This window comes from Eublepharis macularius, chromosome 13 (genome assembly GCF_028583425.1).
Source record: "Eublepharis macularius isolate TG4126 chromosome 13, MPM_Emac_v1.0, whole genome shotgun sequence".
Lineage (NCBI taxonomy): Eukaryota > Metazoa > Chordata > Lepidosauria > Squamata > Eublepharidae > Eublepharis > Eublepharis macularius.
This window is the reverse complement of record NC_072802.1, coordinates 58357607-58371371: the sequence shown is the minus strand read 5'-3', so window position 1 is coordinate 58371371 and position 13765 is coordinate 58357607. Positions and strand designations below refer to the sequence as shown.

At 44.7% G+C, this 13765-nt stretch overlaps 1 protein-coding gene across 1 annotated transcript in view; it reads left to right on the top strand.

Annotated features, from left to right (window-relative positions):
• Window positions 1–13765, top strand: part of PPIL2 (peptidylprolyl isomerase like 2) — a 116728-nt gene that overhangs the window by 32103 nt on the left and 70860 nt on the right. Inside the window, exons 7-8 of the mRNA XM_054996806.1 lie at window positions 2199–2290; window positions 3031–3120. Coding sequence (XP_054852781.1) covers window positions 2199–2290; window positions 3031–3120 — 182 coding nt within the window. The remainder of the gene's footprint in view (window positions 1–2198; window positions 2291–3030; window positions 3121–13765) is intronic.

The following is a 13765-nucleotide window of genomic DNA, read 5'->3' as shown; positions in this document are numbered from 1 at the left end:
GGCCAACTTGGGCACAGGTGGTGGGACTCACTCTGGGGTTGGGAGACAGGGCAAGGCTGGCATTAGAGAGGAGGGGTAAAAGGAGGGCTCCACACCCTGGCCAGGGAGGAGACGAGAGGTCTGCACCTGAAGGCAAGGCCAGCTTCTCAGGTGGGGCAGGGTTATCCAAGGGCACTCCACCCCAGCCCTTGTGCCCACCAATCTGAGGGCAGCAAGGGAGGTGCCTTCAGGAAGCTAACGGGGGAGAAGCCCCTACAGAGGGCTGAGCAGGCTGCCCTGACAGGCTAGCCAGTACACAGGAGCAGGGAAGGCGACATGGTGGAAGCCCTCGGCACGGCGGGAGCTAACCCTAAGGTTGACAACTTTATTCAATATTTACTGAAAACAAATTTCATATATTGAAATAAGATGTGTTAACTGTAATACGCATGGGCAAATGGCAAAGACAGTGTGCCAAGGGGATAAGAAAGGCTGTGGCCATTTCTCTGCAGCCATGAGGGCTACAAACTTGCTTTTGTTTTGAGGCTCAAATTAAAAGTGTGAATATTAGTAACAACAAATTCTGCAATTGCATAGTATCCCCAAGTCCTCTTGGGAGAGCTCCAGCAAATTCTGTCCACTGAACATAGACCTGCTCTTCCCTCTGTACGTTATTACATTTACTAATTCGACCATAACTAGGGAGGCAAACTCAAACAAGCCAAAGTAATTTCACAATGTTTTCTCTGTACTCCAAAACAGTGAGCTGATCAAGTATTAATAATCTACTTCTATTTGCCTTTTTTTTGCCAAAACCAATCTATAAATTTTCATAATCCCTTAGCTTTATTGCTTTGTTTACTTAAGAAATGTTTCAACCTTCTAGAAAATTTACAACTCAGATTGATCCAAAGCCAGGGGCATTTATTGAAAAGTGCACAATGAGGTTTAAGAGAATACTGTTCACCTGGATGAAAAGCAAAATATTCTTCAGCCTTGTCCAGGCCAAATGACATCTTCTCAGGATAATTTCTGCTTCAAATGAAGATATAACTAGAAGTTCTAGAATAAATTACAGTCAAAACAACCTTACCCCATCCTTTCTGTTCGAGGACACTGATAGGAAATTAAATCTCTTTTCCCTGTAATTTGTTAGGCTGAGATAGCGGTTTTGGCGACCCCAGCAAGGGGCTTTTGAGGCAAGTGAGAAGCAGATGTGGTTTGCTGTTGCCTTCCTCTGCAGTCCTTCTTGGTGGTCACCCATCCAAGTAGTGACCCTGCTTAGCTTCCAAGATCTGACAAGATCAAGCTATACCATGTTGCCTTTCCTTCCAATGATACAGTAAAGAATAGGATAATAAATACAGTAAGCAGATAATAGATCCAGAGGAGTTAGCCAGGTTAGTCTGTAGTAACAAAATAGAAAAGAGTCCAGTAGCACCTTTAAGACTAACCAACTTTACTGTAGCATAAGCTTTCGAGAACCACAGTTCTCTTCGTCAGATGCATCTGTCAAAGAGAGCTGTGGTTCTCGAAAGCTTATGCTACAGTAAAGTTGGTTAGTCTTAAAGGTGCTACTGGACTCTTTTCTATTAAGCAGATAATGCAGAGTGGCAGAGACTACAGTCCTATAACATTACATCACCCCCTTTCTCCGTCTCGGTAGGTGCTTCTGTGTTTTTGGTAGTGGTGTTCGCTGCTTGATTTTCTGTTGTGGCATAGATCCAAACTACCTATTTGGCTTGCAGGAGACACTTATGCTTGTGAGGGGCTGGGTGATCATCAGGACTTCCCCCTTCCCATTGTGCAGCTATACTTCACCTTCCGTCTACTTCCCAAGGATCCACCAAGCCTCTTGCATCAGCAGAAGGCTTCTTGGTCCAGAGAAGAGCACCGCTATTAGCGCAACGGACCCATGGAAGCCAATCCCTTTACCTTTCTGTGTTTGGGCAATGCTGTCTAAAATGTGATGTTTCTCCTCACTGCAAAGTTTTAAAACCTGCATGGAAAAACACAGTTCACAAAGCCTTAGAAACATGTTGAAAGAAGTTGCCTCTGTTAAGGCTCCTACATTTAAAAAAAAATCCTGTTGCAAATACAGGTGTCAATAATTTCAGGGTTTTTTTTATTGTGAGGATAAGGTAAGATGCCAACCCCGTTAATGCAGTAAAAATTAAATTCTAACATTTCCTCCTCTTTTTTCTTCCTCCCCAAATCAGGTAAATATCACTGTCCAGTCCTCTTCACAGTGTTCACCAATAACTCCCACATAGTGGCTATCAAGACAACAGGCAACGTGTTTGCATATGAGGTGAGCTCCCTGCCAGATCTCACTGAAAAGTTCTTTGGTGTCCTTTGCTCTAATCCAGGGAGGTGAGATCTGTGTACACGCATGCCTGCTGCTTACACAAGAGGCTGCTGTGGGCGTGGTATGCTTTGCACCCATTTTTATGTTTTCAGAGCTCTCCTCCCACCCTCATTTCCCAGTTCTGACCCATTCTAGCCCCTGCCTGACGTTATTAGCACAGACAGAGCGTAGAGATTTGTGCCACCATCAGGGAGACCAAGGCTGAAATCCCCACTCTGCCCTGGAAGTTTGCTGAGTGTCCTTGTGCCAATCTCCCTCTCAGCCTAACCTACTTCTCAGGGTTGTTGTGGGCATGAAATGGAGGAGAGCCGTGGATGCCCCCCTAAACTCCTTGGAGGAAGCGCAGGGTAAAAACGTATTAAGTAAATAAACAGTATGACCTCCATTAGGAATCAGTTCCCAAAATGAAAGAATTGCTTTTTTAAAAAACATGCTGGTTATTGTCAGAAAAGTATGCACACAGTAAATGTAGTATAAATGATAATGTGTCTTACTGTGAATTCCAAATTTGACTGAATGCTGTGTTCAAGACATTAGTATCTCCACTGTTTTCCTTTTACCTAAGAATCAGAATGGTACAGGGTTGATACATGTATGTTTAGTATTAGCCTGGTACATCTTTCTGGATTTTAAATTCCTCTTTCTACATCTTGCTCTTGTGCATGCATTCTTGTTTTCTCTAGGCAGTTGAGCAATTGAACATAAAAACAAAAAGCTACAAGGACCTGCTAACTGATGAACCTTTTACAAGGCAAGATATTATCACGCTGCAGGTGAGTGTCAGTTTTGGTGCATTACTTTCCCTCTTCTACACTCACCTGGCCTTCCCCTGGCCAGCTGTCAATGTGCCATAGGTAACTTGAACAAACCTGGCAAGAAGCCACAAAAGGAAGTGGAGAATAATGGCATTTCTGCTCTCCTTTTTAATGATTTAAAATCTTAAACTACTTAAGCAATCTGGAAGCTTGCAACACATTTTGGGGGAGTCAATACATTTTCTTCTTGGTCCTGGGAACGCAGTGGTTTCTGTGGGTTGATCTGTTGTGCTGCCAGGGTGGGGGCATGCATCCATGTATGCATAACCCTGAGCCTTTCTCCACAGGGGTTCTATCCCCCACCAAATATCGGGCACGATAGCATATACACAGCTTTCTCCATGTAGCTTTCATCTCTGGGCATTCAAGGCTTAGAGGAGCAATTGCAGTACAATGGCTAAGAGACCTGAGTTACAAACTGAGAAGTCCTTGGATCAAAGCTCTTCTCTGCTGTGGACGTTTGGAGCGAGGCATCATTTTCCCCTTCAGCAGAATCAGTGGTTGTACTGAATGTACGTTTGAAAGCGGTGCTGGCCTGGGCGAGGGCTGATTGAATCAAAGCTTAGTTCACATCAGACTAGATGCTGTGGGTCGAGAATATTGCCTGTTAGGTTGGCCTCTCCTGGATGGAATTGCACCTCCTCTGAAAGAACTAATGTGCAGTTTGGAGAAGCTTATTAGATCCACGTTCACAGGTGGAGGGTCAAGGTCTCTGCCGTCTCACACATCGTCTTTTCTTTCTTTTGGTGACCAGCCATGCCCTTTCGTTGAGAGGAGGGATCTGAACCTTTGGCCTTGTGCAGATGTCCCGTCTACACATTGACTCGCCACATTGGGAGGGGCAGTGGGAATAAATGCTCCTCCCCACTCCTCTCCGTGATCATCGAGTTATCTGTAGTGTGTGAATGCACAGAGGAAATGCCTGTGCTTACACCCCCTTCCCATGATCAGCGATGCTCAAACTTGTTGATCACAGAGAAGGGTGTACGCCTGGGCACTCCCTCCGCATGTTCACACCTTGCAGATGACTTGGCAATCATGCAGGGGCAGGGCCAGCTCATTCTTGTTCTCTTTCCTTCCCCACAGGGTGAGTTAGCACACAGATAGGTCATCTGCATAAGGCTTTTATTAAAATTATTGTTAGTGGCATTATTGATGTATCAGAGTTTACGCTATTGGGCTTTCTAACCAGACACTTTTAATCTACAGTTATTCCTGGATAACTTTACCAATAAGTCTCAAGTCTAATGCAGAAGTACTCATTAAATACCATTTTAAAAGGCTCAGAGGGTGGCATCTTCATTATTGCCATATGAACATCTGAAGATGCCTTTTATTGAGTTATAACATTGGACCCCTCTCACTTAGTATTGCCTGCTGTGACTGGCAGTGGCTGTTCCAGGACTCAGGCAGAAAACATTTACTATCTGAGATCCTTTTCATGGGAAGTGGCAAGGACATATCCTTTGCAAGTAAAAGATTCGCATGTATGAATTTAATCCTACAGTAGCTTGGTGTTATGCATCCAGCTTTACGGGGTAGCTTGACTCGTATTAACACACGCTTGCTGCAGAAGGCATTTCTATTTTGTTTCCGAGTGGATTTAGTTTGGGATCCTTCTGCTTCAGTTTTTCCTGGCCATGAAAGTGCATTTTCGTTTGCCTAAGTTAGGCTGTTTGCCAGTATACATAAATTCAGAACGATTTGCATGCATGCCCTTGCGGCAGCACGTGCAGAGATAACAAAAATGCACAAAGCTCAGGAGGGGAGAGGTTTGCATTGAATGGCTAAGCCGCCTTTCATGTATTCCTTTAGGGCTAACTGAATAATCCATTAACGTATATTCTCTAACATCTGTCAGAGAGAGAGAAAGCCTGCATATTAGCATTATATAATGGAGTGGCTCTTTGTTGGAAGAATGGGAAGACCAAGTGGAGTAGGGAAAAAAAGTAGTTGCTTCTCTTGGAGTCAGTTGCTGACTCGTGAATATTCGTAGAATCATGGTTGGATCGAGCTGGCTTTTCTGTTAATGCAAGAGGGAGGAGGGTCTTGTTTGATCCCTGAATAGGCTACACCAGGGATCTCAGGACTTGCATGATCTACATGAAGAAAAAGTCATGCAGGAAAAGATGGCAGTGAGGAGATCGGGTGCGATCACCTCCCATCCCTCTCGGACTGACGGAAAAGACGGTAGGATCCAACCCATACTGTTTTAAGATGCTCATCGGCCAGCTTCTCCAATCTCTTACAATGGCAGGTTTTTCAAATCGGCATTGGCTGTGTCAGTGGGACTGTGGCTCAGTGGTAGGGTAGTAGGTCCCAGGTTCAATCCACAGCATCTCCAGTTAAAGGATCTAATTGAGCAAGGGTGGGGCAAGTCATTGCTCTACCTGAGACCTTGGAGAGCCTCTGCCCCTCGATGTATAGAAGACTGGCTTTGATGGACCAAGGGCGTGACTCATTATGAGGCAGCTTCATGTTTGTGTGTGTGATTCATTCATGGTGATTCCCCACCCCCACCCCGCCGCCATATTTGTGGGGAGAACATGATGGCATCCTTCCTGAAACTTGCCTTTTTTCATAGGGAGTGAGGAAGAGGCACTGCTTATAGTAGTTCTTGGGATCTAAAAAAGGAGAAGCTAAGGCAAGACCCTCCTGTTATAAATAGAATATTATAGAACAGCATTTTATTATCAATAGCATTGAACAGTCCTTTCACGCTGAAAGGATTGAACCTGGGACCTACTAGCCTACCACTGAGCCACAGCCCCACTGACACAGCCAATGCTGACTTGAAAAATCTGCCATTATAAGAGATTGGAGAAGTTGGCCTATGGGCATCTTACGAGAGTATGGGTTGGATCAACAGCATTGAACTGCCCTTTCATGCTGCTGGTGTTGAATGTGAAGGAGTGTGAAAAGAATTTTTTTAAAAAAATATACAAGATGTTTTTAGACTGTTGTATTTTGGATGGTTTGGATTTTGGGGAAATTTATTGTACTTCTGGTGGTTTTAATAACAACAACAACAACATTTGATTTATATACCGCCCTTCAGGACGACTTAATGGCCACTCAGAACGGTTTACAAAGTATGTTATTATTATCCCCACAACAAAACACCCTGTGAGGTGGGTGGGGCTGAGAGAGCTCCAGAGAGCCGTGACTAGCCCAAGGTCACCCAGCTGGCTTCAAGTGGAGGAGTGGGGAATCAAACCCGGCTCTCCAGATTAGAGTCCCACGCTCTTAACCACTACACCAAACTGGCTCAGTTTGGTGACCACCTGAAGGGGTGGCATAAAAGGGGAGGAGTAAATTTGTGGACCACCTGAAAGATGGCATAAAATTACAGTAAATAAAAAATAAATACATATTAGCAGGAATTTTGGCTTTGTTGTATTGAAGGGGGGGTGTTTGTAGTATTTTGTTTTTTGAATTCCTGAACGATAAAGTTATATAGTTAAAATGTTGGTTCTGCATGCTCACGAAAGAATGGTCACCTTATGTGGAAGGGTTTGAGTCTTTTCAAAAAGACTGGGAAGAGGAACCATGACGGAAATTTACCAAATTATGCATGATATGTGAAGAGTGGATAGAAAGACATCTCCCCCCCCTCCCCGGCCACCCCCTGTTACCATACTAGAAGGGGGACAATGAAGTTGATGGATGGAACATAGACTGACACAAAGGACACCACTATTTCACACAAGGCATAATTAACTTGTGGAACTACTGCCACAAGATGGAGTGATGCCCACTAGTTTAGAGGGGATTAGACTAAATTCATGGAAGATGGGTCCGTTAATGGTAGTTACCCATGATAGTTAAATGGAAATTTTCAAAAAGTAAAAAAACAGTACAATAAAATTATGAAAGCAACAACCATATATTCCATATTCGTGAGCAGGATATTCCTGACCACCAGTTGTTGAGAAGCAACTACAGTGGTAGGCGTTAGCCTGTGAGCACAGCTTATAGGCCTTCTGTGGGCATCTAGTCTGCCACTGGGGGAAACCACGCGCTGAACTAGATGGTCCATTGGTCTCATTCTGCATGGCTCCTTATATTTTAAAAATGTATTTCTGCAACTTCTGAAGTTTGGGTGAAATTCAGTTTGCCATCCTTCTTTTTGTCCATTAAGCCCTATGATATTAAAGTCCTGGCTTTAACAACCACGAGCAGCTGGAGGATTTCTTTCTCTGGGAAATAAATGGTTTCTCATATATTAGCAACTTCTTCTCAAAGAGGAATGCAATCAGGGCTTTTTTTCAGTGGGAACGCGGTGGAACGGAGTTCCGGCACCTCTTGAAAATGGTCACATGGCCGGTCAGCGGCACGGAGGGCAATCTAAACTCCCCTCTGTCTGGAGATCAGGGGGCGGGGCCATGTGACCATTTTCACCGAGGGCGATTTAAAAAACTCCCCCCTTGTTCCAGCTGACCCAAAGTGATGTCATTGTGCGGTACTGAGTTCCGCCACTGAGTTCCACCACCTCTTTTCCTGGAAAAAAAGCCCTGAATGTAATAATTTATAAAGGTGTACAAGTGAACAGGAGAGCACCACTGTATCATTTCTTGACACATTAGGCACTAGTACATAATATACAAGTAGATGGGTTGTGGGAATTTAGTGCGTTTGAAGAACTTTGCAATAAATCTCAAAGAGCCCAAGGGCTTGTGAAAGAATGTTTTCTTTCTCTAATGCCGAGTACCTTAATGACTTATTAATACGAAGAACTATTTAGGTATTTAAATAATGTGAAATTTATATGGACCCAGAGTGTGCTCATTCTAATCAGAGAAATGTCCATTCTTACTGCCAGGTTAGAAATGATTAGTAAGTAACTCAAGTTCATTTCATGCTGGAGGGGTAGTATGAGGAATGCAGGCTGCCAACATCATAGTGGACTTGTTAAAAAGTTCGGTCACTTTGAGTAAAAATGCAAATCGTTGGAGGTATCCTCAAATCCACTCACCTTTAGGACTTAACTATGTGTTATGTTTTCCATGCCTCCTATCTGGGTCTAGCCTGGGTCCTGATTGGACATTCTCTGGGAATGTGCCTGGGGACTCTGTCCTTTCCCTACATTCTATTTTCCATACAGAATGGTAATGTGAGGCATATAGGCAAATAACTCCCCCCTAGCACCATTTCAGGTCAGAAAAAAGGCATGGGGGAAAGCAGGAGTGCCTCCTCTCCCCACACCATGGGGGTCCTGACCAGAATTGAGACTGGTGATGCAGTTAAAAGGAGTTTCCCAGTGAGGTCAGTGCTTCAAAATGTCACGGCATTCCCAGGGATACCGTATCATCTAGTTCAGCCCATAGTTTTCAGGTACACTGGAGTCTGATTCAGAAAAGTTGCACAGAACATGGGGAGCAGGGGTATGAGCACACCCGTCTTCCCAACCTGAAACAACCCATGGAAGCCCCTATTTGCCTGAGATTCTCTTAAGGGCGAGAGCCAGTTTGGTGTAGTAGTTAAGAGCACGGGACTCTAATCTGGAGAGCCGGGTTTGATTCCCCACTCCTGCACTTGAAGCCAGCTGGGTGACCTTGGGCTAGTCACAGCTCTCTCAGAGCTCTCTCAGCCCCACCCACCTCATAGGGTGTTTTGTTATGGGGATAATAATAATGTACTTTGTAAACCACTCTGAGTGGTGTTATGTTGTCCTGAAGGGCAGTATATAAATCGAATGTTGTTGTTGTCGTTAGACAGAGAAACGTATCATGTACTTGTTATCATTTATCACTTTGCTTTTGCTCCACTGACTTTTACTTTTGTTACCCGTTTTCTGTATTATGGTATGTCATGTCTGGACCAGTGTTTTGTTTTGTTTGTCGGCATTGTTGCCCGGCTTTGTAATCTTAGTCCTACTGCACTGTTAATTGGATGCCGCTGCTGTCTGTTTTATATTCCATAATTCCATAATCTGCATTGAGTCTCAGTGAGAAAAGCAGGCTAGAAATGAAGTAGACAAAAATAATAAAATAAATACTGCTGTACTGCACAGGGCTGTTTCAGATCAGGAAAAATAGCATGCGTGATGGATGGCTTATACCCCCTCTCGCCATGTGCCCTGGTCCCAGTCCAAATTGGGCACCTGTGCATCTGGGAATTCAGTTCCGAGCACAGAACTCATGACACACATCTGATTTTTAGGGCCTGTGGTGGACCCAGACATGATGTGAGGGATATTTAGATTAGCTCTTAAGTCTTTGGGTATGATTTCATGGGTTCTAGAAGTTCTGTTAGATGACTGAATCTAGTTTCAAGTATCTTAGCCTTTGCCAGATACTGAATTTGCAAGGAAATGAAAGACCTCTCTTTCTCTAGCTGACAAGAGGACACTGCTATCTCTAGATTAAGGGGTTCCCTTAAGGGTGTGTTTGCATCCCTGCTGGCTCGAAAAATGTGAAAACTCTTTTCTTCTGAAAGTGACAGTCTTTAAGGATATTTTATTTTAAATTGGATTATATTTTTACTGTGATTTTATTGTTCATGTTTTTAATTGATGTATTTTGTGTTTTATTGTAAGCTCTTTGTGCATTGCTTAAGGGGAAAGCAGAATATGTTTTCAAAAAGCAATACTTCTCTAATACTCAGAGCTGAAGAAATACTGCTAAAACTAAGGTCCATGGTAGATTCTACAAAATTAACTTATCATGTAAGGATAATTCTTATGAATAACTTTGAAGGACAGAAGCAATTTGTCACATATTGGAATTGATTTGTAGCATGCTAAACAACTTCTGAAGGTTCTTTGCCATCATAGTGTATAATTTATTTTTTCTTTGTTTTCTGTGATTACTTTTTATTACAAATAAACTTTTTTTAAAAAAAATGTAAGGCAGTCTAATTGGGGATAAAAGAGAAAGGAATGGCTTATTAAGCCAGAATTGTAAAATGATATGCAACCACACTTTTCCTGTGTTGGTTTTGTGCTGTGGGACATGCAGCAGAATACTACATGATATTGATCCAACCAATTACAAGCCGTTCATGCATGGGACCTTTGTTCTTTACCCCTCCCACTTATACCCTTCTCCATCCCTGAAAAAGTGACGAATAGGAAACCCTCTTGAATGGTGTGGGATGCTGTACAGAGGGCTGTGTCAGAAAGGGTAAATCGGAAATTGCCCTCCCGGCTCCTGTAGAAACTTGACCTTGTTGGTCCCAGCTAGCCCTATCTCATCAGATCTCTGAAGCTAAGCAGGATCTGCCCCGGTTAGTACTTGGATGTGAGGCCACTAAGGAAGTCTAGGGATGCTGCACAGAGACAGTCAATGGCAAACCTCCTTCATTACTCTCTTGCCTTGAAAACCGTATGGGATCGCCATAAGTCAGCTGCAACTTGATGGCACCTTATGTGCACACACTCTTGCACAAGCTGTTCCATGAACAGAGCAAGAACTTGCACAAGAATGATGTTGACAGTATCAGATGGGACAGGGTAGAGTTAGAGCCTTTTCTGTACAGAAGCCCTCTGTGGGAGATATTGCCCCCTTTTTTGTTTCTTAAATTACAATTGAAGCTTTACAAAACTGTTTCATGCTTTGAAATATATTAAAGATGCTGCATTTTTTGATGGTGGGTGTATTGCCAGCTCCATACATAAAGTGCTTTGCTTCTACTTCCACTCTACTGGCAGCAAGGGATCAAACTGGATAAGACATTGGGAGGGTTTTTTTCTTATGTGGGGACATGATTTTGATCAGGACCAGGGTGGGAAGTGCTTAAACTTTCCCCCCTGTATCTTTCTCCACAATCTGGAACAGTTCCACTAAACTGTTGTTTTCCTCATTGGATTAAATTTACAGGCATCTTGTGTGTTGTACCTTTGCCCCACTAGGCAAATACTCAGTTGATGAAAGATTAAACCTCTTTTGGATCATGGTCCCAATCCGAACTACTCCTCTATGGAGTTGGTGCTTACAGAAGAAAAAAACAACACTTAGGACGAGGGCTTTTTTCCAGCTGGAACGCAGTGGAATGGAGTTCTGGAACCTCTTGAAAATGGTCATGTGGCTGGAGGCCCCGCCCCCTGATCTCCGGACAGAGGGGAGTTTAGATCGCCCTTTGCGCCGCTGGCGCGGAGGGCAATCTAAACTCCACTCTGTCCGGAGATCAAGGGGTGGGGCCTCCAGCTATGTGACCATTTTTGCCGAGGGCAACCCACTGAGTTCCACCACCTCTTTTCCCAGAAAAAAAGCCCTACTTAGGACCAGTTCCAACATCTTATCTAGCTAGACTCTGTCAGTTTCCAGTGAGGCGAAGGGAGGCTGCTCAAAACGAGCTGTCAATTTTACCTTCTCTCTGAGGCCTTTCCCTAGGGTTTATTTATTGGGGGGAGGGGAATCTACTCCAGTGTTCTCCTGTACGCTCATCTCCTATTCTAAGGAATGAAAAGCCGTTTTCTTCAGCCAAATCTTGTGGGCTGTCTCCCACTTTCTTTCCCCCCCATCAGAAGCTAGAAGACAAAGAAAATAATTAAAATAGGGGAGGAAAAGGGGAGGAAACAAGGAAGACAGTAGATTGCCTTTAGTGGGCCAACTCACAGTGCTTGACTTCATAAATGTGTCTTGGTTTTACTGCCAGCAATAAAACTAAAGATTTATTCACCAGTGGAAGCAAACAATTTCAGGGATGAATGAAAGACATAATTATATCATTTAATGAGAGATGGAGCTATTGGCTCTCTGTAGTGAGTTAGTGGCAGTGGAATATTGGACGGTTTCTTATCTCGACTCACAATGTTGCATTCATCTGGAATTATACAATTTGCGTCCACATTGACGTATTAGACAGTTCTCCAAATGTTACTCACAGGCTTTAGGCCATTGTGTGTGCTTCCCATTACCTTTTTAGATTCTATGCCCCTCCCCAATACTTCTAGCAAATCTTAATTTTGGAATTATGATTTAAACTTTCAAGGTGCTTAAGTAGGTTACCCTGAATTGAAGAGAGGGTTTTTTAAAAAAAAATGGAAGCAGTCATTAAGAAATGCAAAACACATATGGTTGAATATAGGGCTGAAGTATAATTTCTCTGGGCCAGATATAAAGTTGTAACATGATTTGATCTCATACGTATAATCTCATGATTCATGAAAGAAAATGTCTTTTTTATTATCTGAAGTAACTACGATGAACCATATCATGGCTGTTGAGGCATCCTTTCTCCCCCTGTTCCCAGGGAGGGGCAATGCCTCAATGGTAGAGTATCTTCATGGCATGCAGAAGGTCCCAGGTTCAATCCCCAGCACTTCCACCTAAAAGGATCAGGTGGTAGGTGATGCGAAAGACCTCTACCTGAGACCCTGGAGAGCCAGCGCATGCCCCTTGCTCCCCTAAATGCACTTGGCAGCCAGGGGGGAGCAGAGTGTGCTGGCGGCAGCAAGAGGGACAAGGAGCCCATCGCTCCTGCCAGCACCATCTGACCACCATTGGCATTATCTGCTCCCTCTCACTGCTGCCCGCATGATCGGCTCTCTCTGGCTGTGGAGTGCTTTTAGGGGAGCAGGGGGAGCTGGCGGCGCTGAGAGGGAGCTGAGCGGACTAGACAAGACAGCTAGAGAAAGAACCTCTGCCGGGGAGAAGAGGGATTCTCTTCTCACTGGCAGAGGTTCTTTCTCACTACTGGGGCAGCACCAGGGTTTCTGGCACCTGCAGCTGCCCCTACGTGCACCCCCCCCCGGACCGTGTGATGATGTCACTGCATTATGATGTCATCATGCAGCAAGCCGTCCCCATTGGCCGGCGTGTGGCTGGGACGGCGCACGGAGGCTGCCCGCGCTCCCAGTCGGGCGCAGCAGGTAGCTGGTGAGGTTCCACATACTTTCCCGGATGTCTGCTGTGCCTGGCCCGCAGCTGCTGCACCCGGCCGGGGGCGTGTGTTGGTGGCGGTGGTGGCGCGGGGCTGGGCATGCCAGCTCCATGGTGTGCACCTCTGTCCCCGGCACGCCCTCCAGCGCCCCCTTCAGCGTCTCAACGTTCGAGGCAGGGGCCGGCCCTGCCTCAGTGAGTGCGCCGGCCCTGCTCACTACACTTCCCATGGAACCTTGTGGAAAACTGACGCATGTCCTCCACGCACCAGGCACCTTGTCTGTTTTGGCTCTGAGAAAACAACCTGGCCAGGGAGTTCATGCCATCTTCTGAAGAGATGACGTCTAATACCCTGTGGCAATTTCATTTTATTGTTTTTTTCCCCAAACCATTAAATAAAAAGGGTGTGTGCACATGCCTAAAATTAAATCGCACGTTTGCTCTATGTATAGGAACAGCTTTCCTCACGTGGCTGTGTTTCCAGGTCCAATCTTGAATACTTCTTACAGGGCCGTAGGAGGAAACCCACCGGCATCTGTTGTGTGTGGGTATCTTGCACCAGGTGTTCACTCCCAGATAGATGAATCAGCAATGCCAGCATTTATCACATGTTGGTAGAGGGAGTATCTCCTTTCCTGTCCCCCAACCAGTGATCATCCCTCTCAGAGCTAATGAGCTAAATTCAGTGGGGAGGGAAAAGAGGCAGGAGATCATGCACAGCAAGAGGTTCACAGCCCACTCTTCCACATGAAGCTCTCTGGTTCAAGACCCATAGGTCT